The 27,720-nt window shown below is 42.4% G+C and overlaps 1 protein-coding gene across 2 annotated transcripts in view; it reads right to left on the bottom strand.

Annotated features, from left to right (window-relative positions):
- The window catches only part of LNPK (lunapark, ER junction formation factor), a 43,459-nt gene extending 17,576 nt beyond the window's left edge, over window positions 1-25,883 (bottom strand). The window contains exons 1-4 of one of the 2 annotated variants that reach the window (XM_072121661.1): window positions 25,714-25,883; window positions 9,614-9,692; window positions 8,626-8,667; window positions 1,557-1,744 (exon numbers count right to left, since the gene is read on the bottom strand). In XM_072121661.1, coding sequence (XP_071977762.1) covers window positions 1,557-1,744; window positions 8,626-8,667; window positions 9,614-9,640 — 257 coding nt within the window. In that variant the 5' untranslated portion in view covers window positions 9,641-9,692; window positions 25,714-25,883. The remainder of the gene's footprint in view (window positions 1-1,556; window positions 1,745-8,625; window positions 8,668-9,613; window positions 9,693-25,713) is intronic. The other variant, XM_072121660.1, reaches the window with a different exon arrangement.
- Window positions 25,884-27,720: the final 1,837 nt, after the last annotated feature.

Here is a 27,720-nt window from a genome sequence, read left to right as displayed (position 1 = left end):
AATTGGATTTTAAAAATGTTGGATTGTCATAAGATCCAGGGTTAACAATAAATTTAGTTACTTTAGTAAGCAGCTCCTAGTGCCGAAAATTTAGCAGCTCCTAGTGCTTGATCAAACGCCACAGTGTTAGAGAGAGTGATAGCGTTACCCGAGGTTTCCGGTAATGCTATCAAACACTGCAGCGGGGTACAATGTAATCATCGGATTGCTTGCATGAGGGGGCGGTCCGAGGCGTTGCCTCTTCCCCGGACCGCCCCGCTTGCTCCATAGGCCGGCCCTAGCCACACCCGAACCCCACCCCCTCATGAATACATCAGACAGCTTTGCGAGCTGTCCGACAATTACACTGTTCCCCGCCACACTGCGGCGTTTGATCAAGCACTAGGAGCTGCTTACTTTAGTAAGCAGCTCCTAGTGCCCATAAATTGGGTGACAGGTCCTCTTAACTGTTTTAGCTTTATTTTATTCACCCCTTTCTTTTTCTTTCCTTTTTGTGATATGTCACAATGTTTATGATTCACTCCGTCCATATCACTGTGTTAGTGTCGCTCACAATGTTATGGAATAAAGGTAACTTATATTGGCACTACTGTCTGTCTCTTTTTTACTTTTTCATAACAGGCATCACTCAGCGCAAAGCGCATGACCGGTTATCCGATAGCGCTGTCGGATCCTGCGTATGCGCGCCAGCGCCGTGCTGCCAGAAGTGGGGCAGGTATCGGACCCGGAAGCTGTCCGTGGCGCATGCGCCAACGATACCCGCTTGTAAGTATAAAAACCGGCTTCCCAGCGTCAGTTTTGCACTCCCTGAAGAAGCGTGGGGGAAAACGCGCGTTGGGGAGTCAGGGAGGCATCCATAGAAGGCGCAAAATGGGTAGGACACTTGTCTGTTACTTGTGAATCTCATAATTTGGGGCACACTTTATGCTCACTCTTGATAAGCATGACTGTGGCAATGACAGCGAATATTGAGGTGTGAACCATAGAATCGAGCAAGATACCCTGTAACGCAGTCATATGGTCTTTTGTCTCATCGGACCCTTTGTTTGGATTTCCTCTATAAAAATTACACCAATCATTTTATGATAATACAACTGTGTGTTGTCTTGTGTAATAAAGGTTTAAATTTATTGCTTTTATAAAAGAACGTTGTAACTCCGTTTTTTGTGGTAGCATATTAATCATGGTGGAGTAGTTCTAGATTTTGAATATGGTAGGCTATTTGCCGAGTCCCTAACTTCAGCAACATGAAGATAAGGTATTTAAGTTATTTATTTTATTGTAGCCTACAGCTAAAGTACAGTAAATTAACAACACCCAAAGGTCAGTTTGTAACTAGGGCTCATCTGCAAGTCAGGTGTTCTTCAGTAGGGGATCGCCTGTACGTACTGCTGCCCATTGCAAGCTAAACAGATTTAATTATGTGCATATAAACACAAAAAGATTGCATAAAACCATCTTTCAATGCTTTGACATCCCCCGTTACACTAAAGCATTGCCATCAACTTAATGCACTTTATTATTTTAAGACAAAAAAAAACAAAAAAAACACTCACATTACTGGGAAGAGCAAAAAAGGAAGAATTATTAGTAGTCTTGCAGTCAGTCCATCAGGAAGGTACCACAGGTAAACGACAAAACATGTGAGAAGATACAAAAAAGTAGAATAGAGAAGTAGTCTTCCAACCCAAATCTTCCGCAGTTTCTGGTTCTTGTCTTGAAATTCTTCTAAAGATTGAATTTCCTAAAACATTTACAAATCAGACAATGGAAGTTAAAAAAACTTTTATGTACTAGAATGAATGGACAAATAGAAGCAGATTAATACTGATTAAAGTAAAAATCTACCATCAAAATCCATCATGATAAACCTAGTACACTTACGCATAGATCGACCCCAAAATCAGCTCCAGATGGTGTTACCAGACCACCTCCATGCTGCAGCTTCCGAAGCTGTTAAGAACAGGGTGTTGGGGCGGGGGGGGGGGGGTTGTAAGTGCTTCTGCATAGTGTAAAAGCCTGTGAATCTACAGCTCGAAGGGGCTCTGGTTTCATAGTCAGGAGCCGTTCTGGCTCATTAGCATAATATTAGAAGGCAGGTAGGGAGACTATAGATAACACACAGCCACTGTGCCTGGTGTGATGAGCAAGTGTTCCTTGTTTGCGGTATATGGTAGGATCGATCAGACAACCTAGGGTTAAAGTACCCTAGGGAGTCTGAAAAAAATGGTAAAAATAAAGTTATAAAAAAAAAAATCCAAATCACCCCCAAATCTTTCCCTAGAACGGATATAAAATATAAATAAACAGTAAAATAAACACATTAGGTATCGCCACATCCGAAAATGCCTGATCAAAATATAATAGTTTTTCACTGCGTTTAACCCAGCGACGGAAAATAGTGCCCAAAGTCGAAAATAGCAATTTTTTGCCATTTTAAAAATTCTATAAAAAAAGTGATCAAAAGGTTGTACAATGAAATGATAACATTGTTAACGTCATCAAAAGTCGCAAAAAAAAAAAAAAAAAAAAAGACACCACCCAAAGCTCTGCATACCAAATTATAAAAAAAGTTATTAGCGCCAGAAGACAGCAAAATCCCCCAAAAATTTTTTGTACAGGAGGTTTTAATTTTTGTAAATGTATGAAAACATAAAACCTATACAAATTTGGTGTCCCCATAAATCGTACCGACCCAAAGAATAAAGTAGACATCCGTACAATCCAAACCCACAAAAATACAGTGCGAATTCGTTTTTTCACCAATTTCACTGCATTTGGAATTTCTTTCCACGCTTCCCAGTACACGGCATGGAATATTAAATACCGTCACTATGGAGTGCAATATGTTATGCAGAAAATAAGCCATCACACAGCTCAGTACATGGAAAAATTTTTAAAAAGTTATAGATTTTTGAAGGTGGGGAGTGAATAATGAGAACGCAAAAACAAAGAAGGGCATCGGCAGGAAGAAGTTAACCCCGAGGGGACTCAGCCTATTTTGGCCTAAAGGACGCGGCCCCATTTTTCAAATCTGGACTGTGTCACTATAAGTGGTTATAGCGTGGGAACGCTAAGATATCCAGGGGATTTTGAGATTGTTTTCTCGTGACACATTGTACTTCAAATTAGTTTAAAAATTTGGATGAAATCTTTTGCGTTTAGTTATGAAAAAAAACAAAATTTGGCAAAAATTTTGAAAAATTCTTTATTTTCAACGTTCTAAATTCTCTACTTTTGATGCAGATAGTCAAAGCACCCAAATAAATTCATAACTTACATTTCCCAAATGTCTGCTTTATGTTGGCATGGTTTTTTAAGATTCCACATATTTTACTAGAATGTTATGAGGCTCAGAATTTAGGTATAATTTTTCAAATTTTTTGTAAAATCGCCAAAACCCGTACTTAGATGGACCTGCTCAACTTCTAATTGACACCGAGAGGCCTAAATAATAGCGAGACTCATAAATTACCCCATTGTGGAAACTACACCCCTCAACGTATGAAAAACTACTTTTAAGAAGTTTGTTAACCCTTTACGTGTTTTATAGGGGTTAAAACAAAACGGAGGTGGAGTCTGCAAATTGTAATATTTTTTCACAATACACTCATTTTGGGTGGAAAATTAAACATTTAAAATGGATTAAATGAAAAAAGGCTCCACAAAGTTTGATACCCAATTTCTCCCGAGTACACGGATACCCCATATGTGCTGGTAACCTGCTGTATGGGCGCACGGCCGGGCATAGAAGGGAAGGAGGCGCCATCCAGATCAGATTTGCTATGTCACATTGTAGAGGCTATAATTTTTTTCTTTTTTTTAATGTGGACCTATAGGGGCTTATTTCTTTTGCCACATGAGATGCACTTTTCTGGTACTTAATTTTGGAGCCTCTATAGCTAATTGGTGAGATTTAATTAACTCTTTGTTGGTGGAGGAAATGAAAATCATCAATTTTTAGGAAAATTTTTGTGTTTTTTTTTTTTGGCCGTTAACCATACCATGAAAATAGTATATTATTTTTATTCTATGGGTCGCCACGATTATGAAAATACTTCATTTATATATTTTTTTTTTTTTACCATTTTTACTGAATAAAAAGTAATTTGGCAAAATTGTTGTTAATTTTAGCATCACCGTCTTTCATATGTATAACTTTTTTATTTTTCACCTCACAAATTGGTTTAAGGGCTTATTTTATGCGAGAAAGATTGCTCTTTTTAGTGGTCTTATTTTAGATTGCGTAACTTTTTTAAATCACTTTTTTTAGAGCATTTTTAAAGGGCATTAATAAAAAATCATCTTTTTCAGAGAGAGTTTTTTTAGGTTGTTTTTTACGGGGTTCACTTTGCGGATCTAATAACGATTCTGTTTTATTATACAGATTGTTACGGACGCAGGGATACCAAATATGTGGGGGTTTTGTGTATTTTATTCAATTGTACTGAATAAAAACTAATTTGGAGAAAATCTTATTCATTTTAGCATCACCATCTTTTTATATGCATAACTTTTTTATTTTTTGGCTGACAAATCTTGTTAGGGGCTTATTTTTTGCGAGAACAGTTGCTCTTTTTAGTGGGCTTATTTTAGAGTGCATAAAATTTTTTAAATCACTTTTTAGAGCATTTTTTATAGGGTATTAATTAAAAATTATCTTTTTTCGGAACGTTTTTTGCGTTTTTTTCCTCCGGCGTTTACCGTGCGGGTCCAGTAACAATTCTGTTTTATTATGCAGATTGTTACGGACGCGGCAATACCAAATATGCGGGGTTTTTTTGTGTTTTTATGTTTTTTATACTTTATTAAGTTTTTTTTATGGGAAAGTGACATTTTAGGGGCTTATATTTTATGTATTTATTTTTTATTTATTATAATGTGTAGTGTTAAGTGTTTTTGCATTTTTTTTACTTATACATACTTGAACTTAAACCAGTGATGCTCTGATCACTGGTTTAAGTTCAATACACTGCTCTACAATACCATTTTATTGTAGAGCAGTGTAAACTGTCTGAGCAAGCTTGCGCATGCTCAGACAGTTTGCAGTCAGACCCGGAAGGGATCTGGCTGCCATGGAGACCGGGCAGCTCCGGGGCACATGCCAGTCCTCGGAGCTGCCCGGAAGAGGATCGGATCCCCCGGTAAGCGGCACGGGGGATCCGATCCACAGCAGGAACACCCTTACATGCCACGGTCATGCTTGACCGCGGCGCGTAAGGGGTTAACACCCGCGATCGGAGCCGGCTCCGATCGCGGGTGTTAGCGCAGGCTGTCAGCTGTACTAGACAGCTGACAGCCGCTGCTTCTGGTACCGGCTCCGTTCGTGAGCCGGTCCCAGAAGCTGGACGTTATACTACGTCCCGGTGCGCTAAGTATCTAGCCCCGGGGACGTAGTATAACGTCGTGGTGCGCCTAGGGGTTAAATACATGCCCGAACGTACTCAAAAGAAAACAGCCAAAGTGTAAAGCAATGATCTTGGACAAGCAACTCCCCTGCCCCTCTGGTAAAGGTTATAAGGCAATTTAAGGTATAATTTTACAGTGATTTTTTACCAAAAAAAAAACCCTCAATAGCACTGAATAAGTAAAGTAACCAATACAGGCAGTCCCCGACTTACGGCGTTTCGAGTTACGGACAACCCGTAGATACGAACGGGGCACTCGGCACCCCGCGAATGCGCAGTCCACTTCCAGGTTTCCATAGCGCTGCGCCTCCTCATTGGGCGGGCCGTGGAGGTGACGGGGATCGTTGGGCGGAGAGAGAGGCTGGAGCGGGCCGTGGAGGTGACTGGGATCGTTGGGCGGAGCGAGAGGCTGGAGCGGGCCACGGAGGTGACGGGGAGCACAATCCATTGCCGATGCATAAAGTAAGTAATTGCCGGCAGTATCGGTGGTTCAGGTAACTAAGGATGCATTAGCTGGTGCGCTCTCACGCTTCCTTAGTTACCAGCCAGTGCACTAGAAGCCGGAGATTCCAGGTAACTAAGGAAGCGTGAGATCGCACCAGCTAATGCATCCTTAGTTACCAGCAACCCGACTTACATACAAATTCAACTTAAGGACAACCCTCCAGTCCCTATCTTGTACGTAACCCGGGGACTGCCTGTACTTCATATGGTACACAATTCTTTATTAATAAAGTTATTCATAAATCTTTATTAATCACATCAGTTATACACAGTGATCAGAAAAATGTATTTAAAAAACACCCCATTAAAAAGAGATACACAAAAAAAAAAACAGACAGTGTGATAATATCTGGACTGGGAGTTATCATATATCAAATCTGTAACAAGTTCCTGGTAACACAAATATCACAGCAGCAATTAAACATTTTAGGGGAACACAGAAGGTTAAATACACAAAGTCTAGTCTAATACTCTAAATCACCCCAAATTATTTTGAGCCAGCTATGACACAACCATAATACCAACCAGAGGCCACACTCACGAGTCCAGTACCACATGGTCCAAACACTGTCAGTACCATACTGTATCACACTGTCTGGTTTTTTTTTTTACGTGTATCTCTTTTAATGGGGTGTTTTAAAATATTTTTGACTGATGTGATTACTAAAGATTATTTATGTGTACCATATGAAGCATTGGCTACTCTATTTAGCCCCTTACTATTTGTATTATCGATTGCTTGTGGTTGATATATTTCTGGTGAATAATTTTCCAGTGATAAAGATTATTCACAAGTGGGGGGGGGGGGGGGGGGGGGGACACTTGACAAACAAAATTTATTTCTCAGCAAATTTACCCAAAGCTCAGACCGCAATGCTCAGGGAAATTGCAATTAAAAAAAAAATTACTACATCTCAGACTCTACAGATGTCACTTTACATGCCAACTAGAGATTATGACAGTGCTATGAATCAAAGAATGAACATGTATGGCTTGTTTGGAGGGGTTGTCAGTTGTCACTATAATACAAAGGGAACAATTGGACAATTTATCATGCCAGAAAACCACAAATAAATCCAACGAGAACTGCATCGCACACCAGAGTATTCTAGAGCTGCACGAGTTTAGCCTACATCATGCATATTACAATTTGGTCTTTTTTTTGTCTGGGCCACAAGCAATTGACCAGTGTTTGCGTCCTGTGTGTCATTGGTGTATCTGGATGTTTCTCTTATCTTCCACTTACGGTCGGGGGTTCCTCAGGGCTCACTCCTAGGTCCTCTTCTCCCTCTATACTGCCCCCATTGGACAAACCATCAGCAGATTTGGTTTCTAGTATCATCTCTATGCTGATGACACCCCAGCTATATACTTCTGCACGTAACATCACCCCTGCCTTACTCCAGAACACTAGTGACAACTCTCTGCCGTCTCCAACATCATGTGCTCTCTCTTCTTGAAACGTAATCTTTCTAACACTGAACTTCTTGTCTTTCCACCATCTACTAAGCGATCCAACCCTGACCCCTAAATCTTGGTCTGTGGGATCACTATAGCACCGAGACAGCAGGCCCACTGTCTTGGGGTTGTGCTGGACTCTGACTTCTCCTTTTCACCATATATTCAATCTCTTGCCGGATGCATCTCAGAAACATCTCCAGAATCCGACCATTTCTGACAATTGAAACCTCTAAAATGGCAACTGTTGCGCTTATTCACTTTCGACTAGATTACTATAACTCCCTACTAATTGTAGAGGAGAGCGTTTAGCGAGTGGAAGACCAATCTATTCTTAAAGCAGCTGCCAGGCTCATCTTTCAGACCAAACGCTACACGGATGCCTCCAGTTTGTGTCAATCACTGCAGTGGCTGCCTGTCTCTGCTGCACCTCCATATCTCTCTTCTCAGCCCAACCCGTGCTCTTCCATCTGCCAGTGATATTAGATTCTAGATCTCCAACTCTCATGCACGTCTCCAGGACCTCTCTCAAGTTGCACCAATTCTCTGGAATGCCCTTCCCCGGACTCTCAGACTAACACCCACCATCCAAAGTTTCAAACGTGCTCTTAAAACCCATCTCTTTAGGCAGCCCATCATACTCACTAACTGCATGAAATATCAACTCTCCCTAATACATCCCATGTCCTACATCTCCCGTCTGTTATCTGGCAAACAGCAAATACATACCAAGCTCCAGGCTCCTCTGCAGTCACTTCCCACTTGGACATTGTAAATAAGATGTTGGCTGATGGCTGAGGCAAGCAGCAGAATTTTTATTTAATTATTTTATATTGTTCCCTTATAAAGAAGGGCTGTAATATTTTACAATCTCTTTTACCTGTTGTGTCAACCACTTCATCCTCATAGACTAAGCTCTTATGGGCAAGGCCCTCACTCCTATTGTTCCATATGAATGTTTGTACTTGTATACATCCCCTATGGTTTGTAAAACGCTACAGAATTTGATGGTGCTATATGAACAAAGATTATATAGTATTATATGTTTTCTACTTGCACATTGCTGACAGGGGAAAAAAGACTGCCCAAGATGCAAACTTGGCAGGAATAGGACCCGTTTGACTACAGCAACTCTGGCAGTCACCTCATACACGGGGCTGTGGAAACCATCCAGGTTTTGTCCTTTTAGGACAGGAAGTCCCATAGAACTCAATAGAGCACATGGCAAGGCTAAAAGCTATGAACTCTTTCATACCTTTTCCATTTTCTCCAAAACTTCAACTGTGGAAGGCTTGGCCTGTTAAAAGTAAAAAACATATGTAAATAGGGATAAAGTCTAGATTAAAACAACAAGTACCATATATACTAGAGTATAAGCCAACCAAATTATTTAAGCTGAAGCTCCTAATTATACCACAAAAAAAAAAAAAAAAAAAAAAAACACTGAAAACCTATTGACTCGACTATAAGCCTAGGGTGGCAAACGCATTGGTGACAGCATCGCCCCAGGATATAGACAGCCAGCCCATGCCCTCCACTATATAGTCAGCCTGCCGCTCCCGGACGGAAGAGGATAGAAACTCCAGTGGGCATCGGGAAGGCGCGTATTGGCTTTTTTTTTTATACACTCTGCGTATACTCAAGTATATAATACTATAATATTTTTTGAATAGATCGCATTAGTATGCAGAGCAAGACCGTTTTAGTTATGAACTCTAAGGTCTTTATTTTCCCAGCTAATATTAGATGTTGTATCTTATAAATAGCACAGATGGATCATGTACTTACAGCTGTTCTATGTACTTGCATGACAGATCACCACAAGAAAATTAAACACTTTGTTTAAAAATCTGAATGCTGATGCTGCCGTCACACGTTCCGCTAGCGTTGTGTTCATAACGGGATGCTAGCTCACAGGGGGCGGGCCTCGGCCTAATCACATACGCGCCTTCCGGGAAACCCGATCGCATGCGTATCTATGAACTCTAAGCTAGCGGAACATGTGACCGCAGCCTAAGACGAACCATTAACAGGCCAGATTTCACTGAGCAAACATGCTAGGGACAGGACGCAGGGTATCAAATGTTACTATAATGCAAAGAGTCCAGTCCCTGAAACCTGGCCGATGCACAGTCAATTTTTCATGTTCCTTTGGAGCGGGACTTTTAGGATAGGTCTTCTGTTTTATACTGTCACAGCCCAGCTATGCTTATACTCCCCATTAAAAGTTCTGCAATACATACCTTCCATCTGGAAAGGAGCGCCCCCATTAGGTAGCCGAATAGTAAATTGAATCCTTAGGAAGGGAAAATCCACTGCAACCTAAAAACAAAGAATTTTAACCAAAGTTAAAACAAACACTATCTGCCAGTCGTGATCAATAATGCAGCTACCGAGCATGTAAAAGAGCGATGCGGCCATTACAAAGGATATATTAATACATATTTTGTATATTGTACACTTTTCAATTTAACAAATAATCACACACCCCCACAGAGGGATGCATGGCCAAGAGTATCTAGTGTTAGCTGTAGTTTAGCAACACCGAAAATTCACTGTATTCATTGTATTTGGGAAAATACAGGGAGAGCTCCTTATGATCCCGAAAGTGGACCCATTGTCGCTACGTCAGACTAATGGAGCGGATGTCCGAAGATGACCGCTCTGCTCCATTAATCTCTATGAAGATAACGGAAATTACAGAGCCTCACTGATCAGCAAGTTCGGCCCCAACTATAGTTTGTAGGAAAACCCCTTTAATCTTTACATGACTGATCCCATTGTCATATGAGATGTGTCAATTCTTCATTGGTGCAAGAATTGCATGGAAAAAGGAGCCCAGTTATTTCCCATTTTGTTGGGGGGAAATGACATTGTTTGTGTCCAAAAATAGACAGCCTTACAACTAAAGATTTGTAGTTAGAAGTGCCTTGTGATGCCACTCACTAGTAAAGGAAAAACATTTGCATTTGTGAACAAACCCCTTATTAAAACCCATCCTCTTAAACTAAGAAAACAATGAAAAGTGAAGAACTGTTCACGAGTCATAAAGAAACACGCTTCCAATGCGACAAGCTCATAACCAGCATTAAAGAACCTTTCTTACAAAGACTTCCAAGATCACCAAAATCTAACCAACATGTGACTTAATACAAAGATCTCTCACATTAGCCCAGCACACAACGCCATTCATCATTTTGTTCCTTTAACAGAATCTGATTCCTCTCCGCATGTCTGGTTTTCTTAAGGCGAATTGAATAATTATAGTAAAACAACTATTCTACAACAGATCTACAATTAGACATTACCTGCACTAGAGTGGTCTCACTACACGGAAAAGGCCAGGAGTCTATTTATTCAAACATTTCCAAGAGGAACAGCAAAAGACGCGTCAATAGGGGTTGAAGTGTCAATTGTAATTTGGTGAACAAATCACTTACTACTGCATAATGCTGTTATTTTTAACCTGGAAACTGTAAAAACTTTTGGATGACCACCATTCTTCCCGGCTCCACCATCCACATGTGTGGTGTGCTGAGCAAGTGTGTGTTCTTCATAGGGAGAAAGTACCTGGAAGAAGTTACTTAATACCTGCAAGAACATAGGATGTTATTCAAGAAGCACAAAGCCGTGGTCAGATTGTGGACCAACTATACTGATGAGGACTGGACTCGATCATAGCCAGTCCTGTCATAATAGATCGGGACTGCACTGGACGTGCGTCATATTGATGGTGGTTCCGTGAATTTAGGCCAGCGCGGACCCAAAATACACAGAACAATCACAAACCACGCGTTCATGCAAACGCCGCTTTACCTACCATGGTTTTGTACTTCATAATGCTGCCTGTTTGAGATATTATACTCTCCCTTTGACTACAACTCTGCTTTAACATCCCTCTGACCTCTATCTATACTTTTATCCAGATCTATACAACATTTTATCTATATTTAGCTATAGTTTGTTTGGGATCCATCACATTATGTGATGAAGTTTCCTTGCAGTTATACGCTTCATATTAGATACACAACCTTGTATGAGATGGTCTTGTTATACATATGGTCTATATCATGATGTCTGCTTATAATTTCTTAACCCAAGTCTTATACTCTTCCTATGCGATACCACTTATGTGAATGCTTACAATTTCCTACATTCATGTAAATAAAAGCAGAAAAAAGGAAAATTGGTGTGCGCCATGGTCTATGATTGATATAACAGAGTGGAAATCTTACATGACCACCGACTGCAAATGATTGTGTGGTATCCTGTGCTCCAAAAATATCCACCTGGTCATGTGACATGAAGTGCTGAATAGTAAGGAGGTATAAAACATGGGGAGAAAATGGGAGGGACCGGATGTTCAGGACACACCCCCTTTGATGCCAGGCTGGAAGACAAAGTTGTTTTTATGGGCATATGGGTGGAGCAATTTTTAGTTAGAAGGGGGGGGGGGAACCACACACTTAGCCCAAGATATAATTAAGAGGTCATCAGGCTGTAGTGGATGTCACCAATGAGCCTCTGTATACCAAAAGAGGCTGGTGGTGAGGGAAGGCACCATGCTGGACTGGAAGAAAGGAGCAAATTAGGTTTTTACCGGGGGTCAATAGTGTATAAAAATTGATCATATCTGGATGTACCTGGCCTGGCTTTCTAGTCCATTACTAGAGATAGATTTGAAGCCCACTACCTTAATAGCGAGGCTAAATCATGGTAGGTTTTAACGTATCTATTTACTTACATGCGAGACAATATTAAAGAAAATTGTTATTAAAAGGGTCTTTCGCACAAACAAAAGTTAGGCCCTGTCCACAGCACTTTGGATGGAAATACCTTAAAGGGGTATTCTCATCTCGGAATTCACGTTCAATTTCTATATATATATATATATATATATATATATATATATATATATATATATATATATATATATATTTCTTTAATTAGTTATTAAAAAATGTTTACCTGTGTGAAGATAATTTCTCATAAATGTAGTCCCTTGGAAACAAGTCGCTGTCCTTGGATACAACCACCTCTGCTGGAGTGATTGCACAAAGAAACAAAAAGGTTTTTGTATATGAAATGTCCCGGAGTTGCTGCATGACCCACGCTGAATCCAGGTGGTCAGGCAGGACTTAATAGCACATGTTTGGCCACTGCTGCCAAAATGTGAGGTGGTCGTATCCGAGGAAGCTATCTTGTTTCTAAGGGACAGCATGGCAATATTTATAAGAAATTATAGTCACAGGAAACAAAATTTTTTAATAACATTCAATTGAAAAAATGTTTACAAATGGCAAATGAATTACATTAAAAGGGAACCTACCACCACGATTCTACCTCTAAGGTAGAACGGGTGGTAGGTGGATGTAAGGGACGTGAGGATAGCTCTTTTTAGAGCTAATCGTCACATCCCCGCTAACTTTTGGTAAACTTTATTCCCCTAATATGTAAATTTTGTTGTTATGCAGCTACTGGGGGCGTGGAGTAGCCGGGCACGAGGCTACATGGCACGGCTACTCCACGCCCCAGTAGCCACGTTACTCCTCCTAACCTGTTGTGTGCGGCGGACAAGCCGGAGTTCTGTGCATGCGCAGTAGCTCCGGCCTCGTCCGTCCACCATGTCGGGGAATAAAGTTTACCAAAAGTTAGCGGGGACGTGAGGATTAGCTCTAAAAAGAGCTATCCTCACGTCGCTTACATCCACCTACCACCCGTTCTACCTTTATAGGTAGAATCGTGGTGGTAGGTTCTCTTTAAATGTGAATGCCCAGTTGGGAATAGCCTTTAATGAGAGATCGGAGAAGGGACTTCTTATATTGCATGTTTTACAATAGCCAATGTTAAATGTATACAATTAAAAAATAAAATTTGTCCCATGATCACGGACCCCAGTTTTCAAATTTTTTTGCAATAAGCTACAGAAATGATGAAAAGGTATTAAGTGTTTATCACCTGCACACTCAGCAAAACCTGTGATGCAATCCAGACACGCTGCCAGGAATTGTTACCAACATGGAAGGACACAAGGTCATAGATAGAGGTTTTCCTCTTTTAGTTAAGGGTTTTCTATAGAAAACACGTCTCTCAGATGGGATCCTTTATTCGCTATTCACATAAGGGGCCATATGCTACACGTATATACAGCAATTTTTATACATTCGTGTGCATGAGGCCCAAAGCAGAAATATGCTGCTTCTTAAATTGCACTTTATGATAAATAAGTGGGTTTTGATTGTAGTTTGGCCACTCTCCGAGTGTCTTCGTTAACCCCTTGAAGCTCCATGCCATAGCTGTACAGCGCAGAGGTTGTATGAAGACGGCTCACGGGCTGAGTCCTCTTCATACACAGGTGGCGGTTTGTTGCATATTGCAGTAAACCCCCACAGCTAATAACCGCGGTCGGTGCTTGCACTGATCGCGGCTATTAACTCTTCCATTGCCACCAGCATAGCTGCCGACTGCCATCTTGGATCCGATCGTCGCTCCCCGGACGTCATCGTCTTCGTAAGACCCGAGGGTGTCTGGTTTCTGAAGATTCGATAAAGGAGCCAGTGGCCCCAGGTTCCCTTAAGGAGGACTTTGGGTTAATACGAACAGCGATGCTGGGGGTTTGGAAATACATTTCAAAGTCTTGGTTTAGTTTCACAGTGGAAACACTGCAGTTTTGGATTCGCTGTGAAAGGTTGTAGCTGTTCTTCAACTAGAAAAAAAAAAAAAAAGACTACCGAGAATCAGGAAATAATGCTGAATGTTCAATGTGTGAACTGTGCTGCAGGCCTTCTTCTCTACTTAGGACAGTAATTTGCATCAGTATTTAAAAGTGAAAACTAGGAGTGGATCCAAACCGGTTTTGGATCACAAGACAGATATAAACTACTGACAAAACATTGCCATATAAATGAGGTCTAAAATGGAACAAATCACAAGAAAAGTGACTCATTTTTCTTTTAAACAATATTTGGGTTATATATTTAAAGGAAATTACCATCAGGATCGAGGACTAAATCAAGCACACGGACATACTGGTGTGTGCACCGTCTGGCAGAATCCACTCTTCTTTACAGAGGACCTGTCAGGTTAGTAAATTACTTTAGCTGCTCATGCTAAAGAAAGCAGCTCCCTAGACCGCCCCCAGTTATCGCACCGCTAGATCTGTAGGTTTATCAGAACCATTAGGAAACACTCCAGTCCGATCGACGGACCGTACTTACAGCGATCAGGCTTTTTCATGAGGGGGAAGTTAGGTGTACTCTCATCCCAAAATGCTGATCAAAATATAACGGTTTTGCGCCCCATAACGGAAAATAGCGCACTTCTTTGCAATTTTGAAAAATATTAAAAATCCAATTAAAAAAAAAGTGCTCAAAAGGCCGTACAGTACTAAAAATAGAAGCATTCAAAGCTAAATTTCTTGTGACTTTTAATGACACCTCAGAAGTATGAAAAGTTATTGGCACCAGACTGGCAAAAAAAAAAAAAAAAAATTGTGCAGGCGGTTTTAATTTTTGTAAGCGTATAAAAACATTATAAAACCTATACAAATTTGTTATCCCCTTTATCCTACTTTAATAATAAAGTAGACATGTCATTTGGGGAAAACTGAAATCTGTAAAATCCAAGCCCACAAGAAAACTGTGCAAACACGTTTTTCACCAATTTCACTGCATTTGGAAATTTTTTCCCCCCCGATTCCTAGAACATGGCATGGAATATTAAATACTGTCACTATTAGATGCAATTTGTTACACAGAAAACAAGACGTCACAAAGCGCTCTACATGGAAAAATAAAGGTGGGGAGTGAATAATGCAAACGCAAAAACAAAAAAGGGCTGTGGTGGGTACAGGTTAAAAGCTTTTTCGTAAAGACCAGGCCATAAGTAACTAAGAGAAGAGCGGATCCTGCCAGAGGGGGTACACAGTGGGCTTGGTTTAAAATCCTTGATCCTGGTGGTTAAATTATCAATGAAGTGATCGCAAGACCGATAGTTAATGGATGCTGGTACCACACCTAACTGGAGAACACGGTTCGATGCCCATCCTCTTGCCAGGACAAATTGTCAATTTACTTTGCAATCTGAATGGAACCAACTCTCCATTAAGGCCTAGTCACAGGACAGGAGAGGTCAGCAGATCTTAGGCTGCGCTCACATATGACAACAGCTCAGCCATGCAGCAGTTACCTCATTTACATTACGGTCAAAACATACAGGAACACAATAGACACAAATTCCACTGATCAATCAATACATTCACAAATGATCATAGACGTCAAGACCCATGTACTCTCCCACCCCACATAATTTGGCTGGTTCCCCCAAAGCTGTTTCGAGCCAGATGCTTTACGGGGATATCCAGAAAAGTTTAAGGCGTACCACACCATCAAGTGTTATTTCACATGTATAGAGATGTTACTTGTATTCTGCAAGGAAGTTTCTTTTATACACTTGCACTATTGATTTTTGCAAAGTTTGTTAAAATGTCTGACCATTTAAATTATCCACTGTGGAGGAGTTACCTTCAGTTTACAAGATTAGCACTTTAACTTGTATGGCCAGTTTTACAAGATCATAATCTGCGTCTCAGGCTGATCACAAAGCTAATGACTAAAGATTTATGATACCATTAGTTTAGATGAGAAGACCTACAGCCAAGAAGTCATTGGTACTGACATATTAAGACTAGTGCTTTGTACATCAGTCTATCTTTTTTTTTACGCCTTGTACACAAAAAAAAAAAAAAAAAAAAAAAGACAGATACACTGGCACCATTACACTCCTGGCCAACAATGTATTCAGTCTGTAAACATGAACTGTATTTTGGCTAGATTCCATGCTCATTGACATGAGACCCAGAGTTGCAGAATATTGGTTTTCTATGTGCTGTGGTCAGTGCCTCCCTGTAGTACTCCGTAGTTGTCCAGAAAGGAGGTAGTGACTGAGTGCATTTAAATGACCAAGATGCTGATAGCCAGGGTCCCAGGGAAGGGTTCAACCCATGAACAACGGCTTGAACGCGAACCATACTTCACAGTGAATATACTGAAGCTGCAGTTTTGTGAGCACAATCCAGGAGAACACTCAAAAAAGAAAGAAAGGAGTGCACAATATGAAGGATGCGTTTATCCTTCTTGCAGCTGAATCTACCTCAACACAATATTCACCAAACTCCAGCCTAAATCCTCATTCACATGCCACTATAAAGAGGTTTCCCACCAAGCAAGTGAGGCCCTATCCACATAATGGGGAGATCCCTACTAATCACAGTTCTCCGTCAGCTCTGTAAAGATGAACAGAGCAGAAGGGAAACCCGTGGCCGTCTGCTCCATTAACCTCAGGGAGTATAATGGGTAAATATATAAGAGCTTGTCAAATGTTCCTCTATTGAAGAGGTAACCTGTTCAGGACTGGCTCCAGACCATGGCATCAATTAAAGTAACCAAGTAATGTAAGCAAGGTGCCCAATAGTAGTTAAGACTTAACTTTTAATTCATATAGTGTAAAAAAGCCACCTATCTATCTGTGGCTAGAATAAACATTCAACAAGAACAGAGGAAAAGAGTTTCTTCCTTTAAAAACATAAACCTAGTGACAAAGAGATCATTAAGGACATTAGAGTGTCCTGGTGAAAGTACAGTTTAGTAAGCAAACAAGGGTACAGTTAAGCCAAATATATTGCATGTGTAGGCAGGTGACAATAAGGGAAGTAAAAACAGGTTGGGTCTCACCAGTCTTCATCCAGGGGAGGCAGGATTACCGGGTATTCGGTCCAGAGGTGGCCTAGTTGTCCCTATTAACTCTGGCTCCTGAGCCCCTTGAATTGCTCCCAGCCCTTACAAGGGCGGTCCCATTTCTGCCCCTGCAATGGCTATTGTACCCTATTGCTTAAAAAGAGAAAAGTATCAAATCCCTACGCGTTTCGTGCAAGGGTTAGATTGCACTCATCAGGGGATAGTGGATCAGAAAGAGTACTCCAGCTTGCTGCTTCAGAATGGGCTCTGTATCCTCGCCCTATCTTCAGGCTGTAAAACGGGCTGTGGCTCGTCCAGCATCAGCGAGCGTAAACCTAAGCACTAGGTAGAGAGTACGGCGTCGGCGCCAGATTACCGCGCATGCGCCAGAATTAAAGCCGATTCCGGACGCCCAGGCCACGCCCCCGGTTCCGTCATTGGTCGGGGAGCCGTCGCGTCATGGCCTGGGAGGAGGCCGCACCCGGGTATGACAGTGATGGACAGGTGAGTCCATCCAGCAGCAAAGGTGCTCGTAGTGTAACTCCTCCTCGCTCTCAAGAGTGAGAGGCAGGAGGAGAGTTTACACAGACCCGGTGTGGCAGCAGTCAGCAACCCCTAGTGGCCTCCAATCAGTAAAGTGACATTGTCACTATTCAAATGGATAGCCCTGGGGAAGAATAATGCCTCAACAGGAATGATGAACCCCTCAGAGTTTATCTCAGAGGTCTAAGACGGGGGTTAACACATCGCACATTCACAGGCTCAGTAAGAGATAGCTGTGCCTTAGTGCAGTTCCGTGGGCATTAAAAATTGGTCTTTATTGTTATCTGGTTTTTAGGTTGGAGAAGTTAGATGGCAACTCTTAGTACTGTTGGGACTAAGGACTAAAGCTTTAAGGATTTAGTGGCCAATAAAGTGGGGGAGGGGGGAGGGCGGGGGGAGGGGGGGGAGGAGGAGAAAAGGGGGAGAGGGAGGGAACAAGGAATGGACCATGGAGGAATGTCACTTGGCAGTGTCGTGTGGAGGGGTTCAATGGGCTTCAGAGGAAGCAAGCATAACTTAAGGTTTCATTAAGTCCTTTTGGAGTTACTGTATCCAGGGAAAAGATCCATTTCGCTTCCTTTTGTAGGATGGATCTGTCCCAGTTGCCTCCCCTGATGGGTCTGGGGACTGCCTCAATACCATGGAAGCTGATCTTCTTTGCATCTCCATTGTGAATTAGATTTATGTGTCGTGCCAGAGGTGTATCTCTGTTATGAGCAATGTCTCCCAGATGTGCTCCTATCCTTCTTCTCAACTGACAGATAGTTTTTCCAACGTATTCTAATTTGCACTCGCATATTGCCCTGTAGACAACTCCTTCCGTACGGCAGTTGATGAACTGTCTAATCTTAAATGTGCTGCCTGTTACTGTCGAAGTGAAGGTTTTGCACTTTTTTATGTACGGACAGGCTATACATCCACTACAGCAGAAACTGCCTGCGATTTCGATTTTCTCAAGCCATGTAGAGTCATGTGTGTCTGTAAAATGGCTGCGGACTAGTCTGTCCTTCAGGGAACGACCCTTTCTATAAGTTACTGTTGGTCTTGTGCTAATGACTTCTCCTAAATCAGGGTCCATCCCTAGAATATCCCAATGTTTGTCCAACACTTTTTTAACTCTGCTAGCCCCATTATCAAAGGTTGTAATTAACCTAATCATTTTGTCTTCCCTTGGTTTCTCTTGTTTTCTCAGGAGGTCACTACGATCTCTATGTAGGGCCTCTTGAAAGGCCGACCTTAGTATCCTATCAGGATAACCCTTATCCTGAAACCTCTGGCGTAGGTCTTTAGCTTGTTTAAGAAACGTCCTAGTGTCTGAACAGTTCCTCCTAAGTCGGAGGTACTGTCCTTTTGGGATACCTCGCTTTAAGGGAGTTGGATGGCAACTTTCCCATCTCAAGAGCGAGTTTGTGGAGGTGGCCTTGCGGTACACCTCTGTTGCGAGGCCACCCTCAGAATCTCGAGTTATTAGTACGTCTAGGAAGGAAAGGCTATTCATGGAGCTTTCATGCGTGAATCGTAAGCCAACTGGGTTCACATTTAGCTGTTGCACAAAGTTTTTAAACTCTAAGGTGGAGCCTCTCCAGATGACCAGGACATCGTCAATGTACCTGTACCAGGCATCCACCTTAAGTGTATTTGACTGATTTGCCTCATTAAACACTAGGGTCTCCTCCCACCAGCCCAGGAGCAAGTTGGCGTAGGTTGGCGCGCACGGCCAACCCATAGCCGTGCCCCTGAGCTGGTGGTAGTACCTCCCGTTAAAGAGGAAGAAGTTCCTAGTAAGGCAAAATTCGAGAGCCTCAAGTATGAAGTGATTATGTCTCTCTTGGTGTCTCCCTCTAGATTTGAGGAAGTGAGCCACTGCCCCTAAGCCCATCTTGTGGGGAATTGACGAGTACAGAGCTTCTACATCCACACTTCCAATGAGATGTTCTTTGTCGAGAGTAAGGCCATCTAGTTTCGTAAGAAGGTCCAATGTGTCCCTTGTATATGATGGAAGTGCTAGAACGAAGTCTCTTAAGACCTTGTCAAGATATATGCCCAGATTTTGTATTATGTTATCGACTCCTGAGACTATGGGGCGTCCCTTAAGTGGGGATAGCCCCTTATGCACTTTGGGGAGACTGTAAAAGGTTGCTAGAACCGGGTTCTTTGGTCTAAGGAAGTTAAATTCAGCTTCGTCTATTACACCATCCATTCTTGCTTGCTGGAGTAAGTCGTCTAGTTCTTTGAGATATTTTTTGGTGGGATTTTCAGAGAGAATCTCATAGGATTCCCTATCATTTAGAAGGTCTAGGCACATGTCTTTGTATTGGATAGTGTTCAGTAGGACTATGTTACCCCCTTTGTCCGACTGTTTTATTGTAATGGTTTTGTCCATCTGTAATACAGTCAACGCCTCTAGTTCATTTTTAGTGCAGTTGTACTGGAGGTAGTCTCTTCCGATCTGTCTCAGGTCATTAGTAACCCTATTCAAAAATACATCTATAGGGGAGACGTCCATCACCGGTGGAAGTCGAGTACTCTTAAGTTTGCAGTCAGTATAGGGTCCTACTCCACTCTGCGGGGGAAAATTCTCACTAGCAAGACTGTTAAGTAGTCTAATATCTGAAAGGATATCTTCAGGTACCCCCAGCTCAGAGCTTGTTTTACGGTCTTGCTTAACCATGAACTTGTGCCATTTCAATTTGCGCACAAAGAGGTTGAGATCTTTGATCGTATTGAAAAGATCAAAGTCTGAGCTGGGTACAAATGACAATCCTTTGGATAACACCGTCCTTTGATGTTCAGTTAATACTAGTGAGGTTAAGTTTATTATTTGTGTATCCATTTTTTTATGTGTGCCACTAATCCCCCCGTTCTGACTAGTTATTTTGGTGTTCCCTTCTGGAGCGTCCCTTGCGCTCCTCGTTCTCGTAGCTGGTAAGGATAGTCTAAAAAATCACGGTTGATCGCCCCTGTGCCTCTATTGCCTCTATTCCCACCTCTTCCTCTACCTCTCCCCCTACTCCTAGATCTTTGCTTTTTTTGGTGTTGTGTAGAGTCAGTATCTGAGTTATCAGTTTCTGTTGAGGAAATGTCAATGTCAGGTGCCGTCTGTCTCTGTGCTGTAACACTCGAATAGACTTTGTTGTCTTTGAAGTCTTGCACGTCCCGCATGAACTGTCGGTGTTTTCGTTCTTTTATATGATATTGAAACTTCTCTATCGTCAATTGTAGGGTAGTTTCTTTGTTTTTAAATTCTGGCTCCCCTTCAAACTTTTTTGTGAGTTCTATTTGTTCCTGTAGACGTGTTTCCAGGTCCACAAGAATCCTTTTTTCTTCTTCTAGCAAGAGCTGCATGAGTCTAAGCGAGCTATTTGTCGCCTCTTTCTCCCATTTAGACACTAGGGCCGCTGAGCGGCACCTGTGTGCTGGTGTCAGAGTTATTCTTAGTCCTCTAGGGACTATCAAGCTTTTTAAGTAGTTTTCCAAGGATTGAACCTCCCACCAGGAGGTGATCTGGCGCCGACGCCGTACTCTCTACCTAGTGCTTAGGTTTACGCTCGCTGATGCTGGACGAGCCACAGCCCGTTTTACAGCCTGAAGATAGGGCGAGGATACAGAGCCCATTCTGAAGCAGCAAGCTGGAGTACTCTTTCTGATCCACTATCCCCTGATGAGTGCAATCTAACCCTTGCACGAAACGCGTAGGGATTTGATACTTTTCTCTTTTTAAGCAATAGGGTACAATAGCCATTGCAGGGGCAGAAATGGGACCGCCCTTGTAAGGGCTGGGAGCAATTCAAGGGGCTCAGGAGCCAGAGTTAATAGGGACAACTAGGCCACCTCTGGACCGAATACCCGGTAATCCTGCCTCCCCTGGATGAAGACTGGTGAGACCCAACCTGTTTTTACTTCCCTTATTGTCACCTGCCTACACATGCAATATATTTGGCTTAACTGTACCCTTGTTTGCTTACTAAACTGTACTTTCACCAGGACACTCTAATGTCCTTAATGATCTCTTTGTCACTAGGTTTATGTTTTTAAAGGAAGAAACTCTTTTCCTCTGTTCTTGTTGAATGTTTATTCTAGCCACAGATAGATAGGTGGCTTTTTTACACTATATGAATTAAAAGTTAAGTCTTAACTACTATTGGGCACCTTGCTTACATTACTTGGTTACTTTAATTGATGCCATGGTCTGGAGCCAGTCCTGAACAGGTTACCTCTTCAATAGAGGAACATTTGACAAGCTCTTATATATTTACCCATTATACTCCCTGAGGTTAATGGAGCAGACGGCCACGGGTTTCCCTTCTGCTCTGTTCATCTTTACAGAGCTGACGGAGAACTGTGATTAGTAGGGATCTCCCCATTATGTGGATAGGGCCTCACTTGCTTGGTGGGAAACCTCTTTATAGTGGCATGTGAATGAGGATTTAGGCTGGAGTTTGGTGAATATTGTGTTGAGGTAGATTCAGCTGCAAGAAGGATAAACGCATCCTTCATATTGTGCACTCCTTTCTTTCTTTTTTGAGTGTTCTCCTGGATTGTGCTCACAAAACTGCAGCTTCAGTATATTCACTGTGAAGTATGGTTCGCGTTCAAGCCGTTGTTCATGGGTTGAACCCTTCCCTGGGACCCTGGCTATCAGCATCTTGGTCATTTAAATGCACTCAGTCACTACCTCCTTTCTGGACAACTACGGAGTACTACAGGGAGGCACTGACCACAGCACATAGAAAACCAATATTCTGCAACTCTGGGTCTCATGTCAATGAGCATGGAATCTAGCCAAAATACAGTTCATGTTTTCATTTTGTATATGTACAAACAATAAGGCCCCTTCCACACTGGCGTTTTTCACGCGCGAGTTCTGCGCGTGCATTTGACGCGCAGAACTTGCATTGCACTCTGTCCCATTGTATTCAATGGGTCTTTCTTCATTAGCGTTGGTTTTCACGCGCGTCAAAATCGCAGCATGCTCTACTTTTGCGTGTCACGCACGTTTTTCCCGCCCCATTCAAGTCTATGGAGATGCATCAAGAACGCATTGCACTCGCAATCATTGCAAGTGCAATGCGAGTGCAATGCGTTTTAAACGTAAGGGTTGCTAGGTGACCAGAATAACAGTATTTCCCCTGCTCGCGATCGAGCATTTAATTAAAAAAACACAATAAAGAACAGTGAAGAATAGAATAAAAACATTGAACACAGTGAACACAGTGACCACAGATTCATTTAAGAGAAAAACACAGTGCAGAACACAGTGCAGAATAGATTACAGATGTTCGGCACATCTGCTTACTTGTCGGGAGATGCGCACGGAACGGTGCGCCCAAAATAGCATGTGAAGAACAATATATATGTGTGAAGAACACATTGCAGATGTATTTAAACATCTGCAATGTGTTCTTCACACACATATATATTGTTCTTCACATGCTATTTTGGGCGCACCGTTCCGTGCGCATCTCCCGACAAGTAAGCAGATGTGCCGAACATCTGTAATCTATTCTGCACTGTGTTCTGCACTGTGTTCTGCACTGTGTTTTTCTCTTAAATGATCCTGTGTTCACTGTGTTCACTGTTTTTATTCTATTCTTCACTGTTCTTCACATCTGCTAACTTGTCGGGAGATAATATACAAGGGGAACAGTGAAGAATAGATCGCAGATGTTTGCAACTTATCAGAAGACATTCTTTTTCAATTAAATAACACATTTTAATCCCAAACCATGGTCCCTTTGAAAAATGCTCGAGTCTCCCATTGACTCGCGCGCCAAAAACGCTAACAACACGCGCGTGAAAAACGCAAAAAAGCTAATTACTCCAAGGAAAACTGGAACAAAAACGCAGCCAAAAACGTCAGTTTTTCACGCATTGCACCCTGACGTGAAATGCAACGCTAGTGTGGAAGGGGCCTAAGTAAAAGCAAGTTCCCACAGAATCGAGATCACTTTCAAAGCCTAATTAGGTAGCCAATGCATGGAAATTGGGCAAATACCCGATTGCCCAAGTCTATTTCTATAACTATAACATTTATATAACTGTAGAAATAGACTTCAGCAATCAAGTATATGTCCAATTTCCATGCAGTTTCAGTATTTACCTGACTTCTAGAACCTGCAAGTACCAGGCAGTTATGACACACCTAGACAGCTGTGTGGTCTTAAAAATGTTTTGTCTAGTCACAAAAAGTTAGTCCCAATCCAGTCACTGTTTATGGAACGAATGAGATAGCACTCAACTACCTAGAGTAGCAGGGCACATGCATGACTGCTCTGTTCATTTGACGTACAACAGACCCCCCCCATTCTAATGATCCATGGGGGTCCCATCACTTAGCCCCCCCACCAATCAGCATGTAAGCCCCTACCCGTGAAATCCTGTCTATATAGATAAGATAGTCCAAGTAGAAAGAAGTTTTATAGGAGAAAGTTGAAAAATTCTGTCACTTTATGATCAACTTGAACACATCACAAGCCGTATCCCCAGTGTGGCATACATATTTTCTTAGAGTTTACCGATACATACAAGCCTTGGTCCACATTATACCATATTTTCCGTCAAATTACATACAATCCGAAAGAAATGACTAGTGACGTGCTCCCGTAGGCTCATTAGATATGGAACTGTTTGCCCCATGTATATTACTTCCAATATTTAAATATAACTAATATTTTAATAATAATAGTTAAGGGGCTCAAAGTTTACAAAAATTTCTAACATTAAGTGTTACTGGTTTTCTTGAACATTTCACCAAAATGTAGCAAGTTTGTAATCCCCATTTATAAGATAGGGGTCCAACAGCTGGGACACCCACCATTTACAAAAATGAGGGTACCAATCTCAATAACTGATGTAGCAATAGACTAGGTCGAGCTTAGACATCTACCAGTATGAAAAACTGTATGCAAATGAGCCTGAGGGGTTCCAGACTCCTGTGGAGCCCCTCAGGCTCATTTGCATACAGTTTTTCATCCTGGTGGTAAATGCCCTTTAAGTTGGCACATTTGACTGCTAACCAGCACTGCTAACCTGCTGCCACTGATCGTGTTAGGAAATGCAATGCTAGCGGAAAATGTGACCACAACCTTGCTGTAAAGAAGGTGATGGGGGAAGGAGAGGTATACAATGCGCTTATTATCAATGGCAGTCAAATCATTGGGAACCTAAACAAGAGAACAATGGGGGTTCTCCAAATGCTATATGTGAATAGAGCCACTTGTGGGCGACGGGCAAGTCAAACAACTTAGGCTACATTCACATAATGTATGCTCGCCACACGGTAGTACAGCGAGCAAACATCAGCGCCGGAGAAAGGATGACCACAGGTCCCCCCACCCAACCCCATAGGTATATATGGCGTCGTATTCCGGCAGAAGAAAAGACATGACCTATCTTACTCCCTGCTATGGAACGGTGCCGCACAGTATCGCTCCAGTAGGGCACCGATCGCCATGTATGGGGGGGGGGGCCATATATATACGCCATTTGGGTGAATGTAGCCTACTGTGGGCTTGCAGGATTTGCCAAACTCATTCTTGGATAACAGGATTTAAATAATACAAGTCCTATAGAAGTGACTTATTCATTCGGCCCTGTCATGAGACCTGTTAGTGTGGGGGTAAGATCGCCCCATTGAGAAGTCTATGAAAAGCTTCATATATTACCCTCTAAGCTGGAGTACACTGGTCTTAGTACATTGTTGTCAGAAAGGTTCCAATCCCTAAGTTGCCCCCCATCTATTAGATATTTGGGGCATAGTCAGAATCGGCAACATTGGAAGAGCCCTTAAAGGTAACATCCACACCAGTGACTGTGGTGCTCCACAGAAGCACTTCCTGTCAGTAACCCCATTGAGATTCACCTCAGTCATCCCTGGTATAAGTATACACACATATATATATAGAGCAGTCACAGGGACTGCACACAGGACACAGTGCACACAGTCATGCGGCCATGCAGAGCGGTGACAGCTGAGGATAGCGGATGAGCCTGGGGCCTGCAGCGGGCTCAGCCTCAGCTCTCCGCCGCTCACCCCGTGTTATCCGTCCGCCAGAGCCAGCAATTACCTGCGAGTGACAGGACTACACAGAGCCGCCGCCTCCTTCCCCGTCACTTGGCAGGAGGATTCATACAGCTCTAGACCGTTCACCAGAAGAAAAAAAAACTCAGCCCCGCCCTCAACACCTGAAACGCCGACGTCACACGCACAACGTACAGAGCCGCCAATCCGGAGGCGAAGGCGTGATAGAGCTGCGGTCTGTGACGTGGCGGTTTCAAAAGTGGCGGGAATGGGCTTGACAGCGGAATGCCCGTGTCACGTGACCCTGCCAGAGGCTGGTGCGCTGGTGATAAGTGTGACGATAGGGCTCTCTCTCCTCAGGGCTGTTCTGTGGGGCTGAGGGCCGGTCTCATGCGGTGTCATTTTCTGGTTTTATGTTTAGGAAGTTGTGTGACAAAATGTATTGAAATATTATCAACAAAACTACCACCGAATATGAGGAATGGACCATGGGTGGTGAGTGCCACAAAAAGGGCTATGTGGTGTAATGTTATTACACTATGAGAGAGATATACTTAAAGGGATGGTCCAGGCCTTACAGATTATCCGCTATATACAGGATAGGGGATAACTTTCTGATAGTCGTGGTCGCATTATTGGAATCATGTGAATGGGGGTGTGTTGCATGGAGCAGCAGGATATACATGAATGCTGCCCTTCTGTTCATTTGGCAATACCACCACTGCGATAGGGTAAAATGTAAATTTACACAATAGCCCCTGAACATCGCTTTTAAAGGGGCATTCCCACGAAATCAAATTTCTTAAATATAGAAATTCTTTAAAATACAGCTTTTCACAGATATAATTCCAACCTGTCTCTATTAGTCCTGGTGTACACAATTTTAGTTGCCCCTGGATCTTCTAACTTTAGGGTCGGCAACCATCTTGTCTGACGCTGGAACTGAGCTCTTCTCTGCCTCTAGCCCCTCCCCATGCGATTTGCACATTGTAATAGATGATGTATAAAATCCCCATATACTGCCATAATGTACAGTAGTATGGCAGAATCAATCAGATAGCCTAGGGTTAAAGTACCCTAGGGCAGTGGTGGCGAACCTGTGGCACTGGTGCCAGAGGTGGCACTAAGAGCCCTTTCTGTGGGAACTCAGGCCATCACCCCAGGACCGAGTTCACCAAACAGGACACAATACATCTAATCTTCCAGCTGTCCCAGGCAACTTGGAGAGAAGCTATAATGAAAGTCTGAATTTGCCCTCCTTCTTTCACCTGAATTGGGGGCCTTGGGTGGCCAATACAATTGAAAGAAGTGGAGGAACAGGTAGCAGTAAGTTACTGCTTAAAATGCCACGTTGGCACTTAAAGGTAAATAAGTGGATTTTGGTTGTAGTTTGGGCACTCTGTCTCTAAAAGGTTCACCATCACTGCCCTAGGGGGTCTGAAAAAGAGTAAACAATGTAATTAAAAAAATTAAAAATTCACCCCCATTTCCCTAGAATTTATATAATTAAACAGGGAAAATCATAAGCATGTTAGGTAGCGCCGTGTTCCAAAATGTAATAACTGGCATCAAAAGTCACAAAGAATGACACCACCCACAGCTGTGTACACGGAAGTATGAAAATAATAATAATTCTTTATTTATATAAAGCGCACACAGATTACGCAGAGCTGCACAAAGCATGACAAAGTTCTTAGCTCCAGAAGATGGCAAAATGAAGAATTTTATACAGGATGTTTTAATTTTTGTAAATGTATGAAAACATTATAAAGCCTATATGAATTTGGCATCCCCGTGATCGCACCGACCCAAAGAATAAAGTAGACATGTAATTTGGGGTGATCAGTAAAAGCCGTAAAATCTAGTGATGGGAATTAGGGCTCTTATTAGTGAACTGGCTCTTTGGCTCTGCTCACTAATAGGGAGCCGCAGGCCAATCGGTCCCCCCACTCCACTTTTAACCCGATTTTATCGGGTTAAATGGGATGTGGTGCGCCGTTTAGGGGCAGGGTTTAGTAAGCCATCGGCTCACGTCGTTCACGCGAATGAGCCG

This window comes from Engystomops pustulosus, chromosome 8, assembly GCF_040894005.1.
Source record: "Engystomops pustulosus chromosome 8, aEngPut4.maternal, whole genome shotgun sequence".
Taxonomy (NCBI): domain Eukaryota; kingdom Metazoa; phylum Chordata; class Amphibia; order Anura; family Leptodactylidae; genus Engystomops; species Engystomops pustulosus.
The sequence above is the reverse complement of the archived record's forward strand: the minus strand, read 5'-3'. Positions and strand labels throughout refer to the sequence as shown.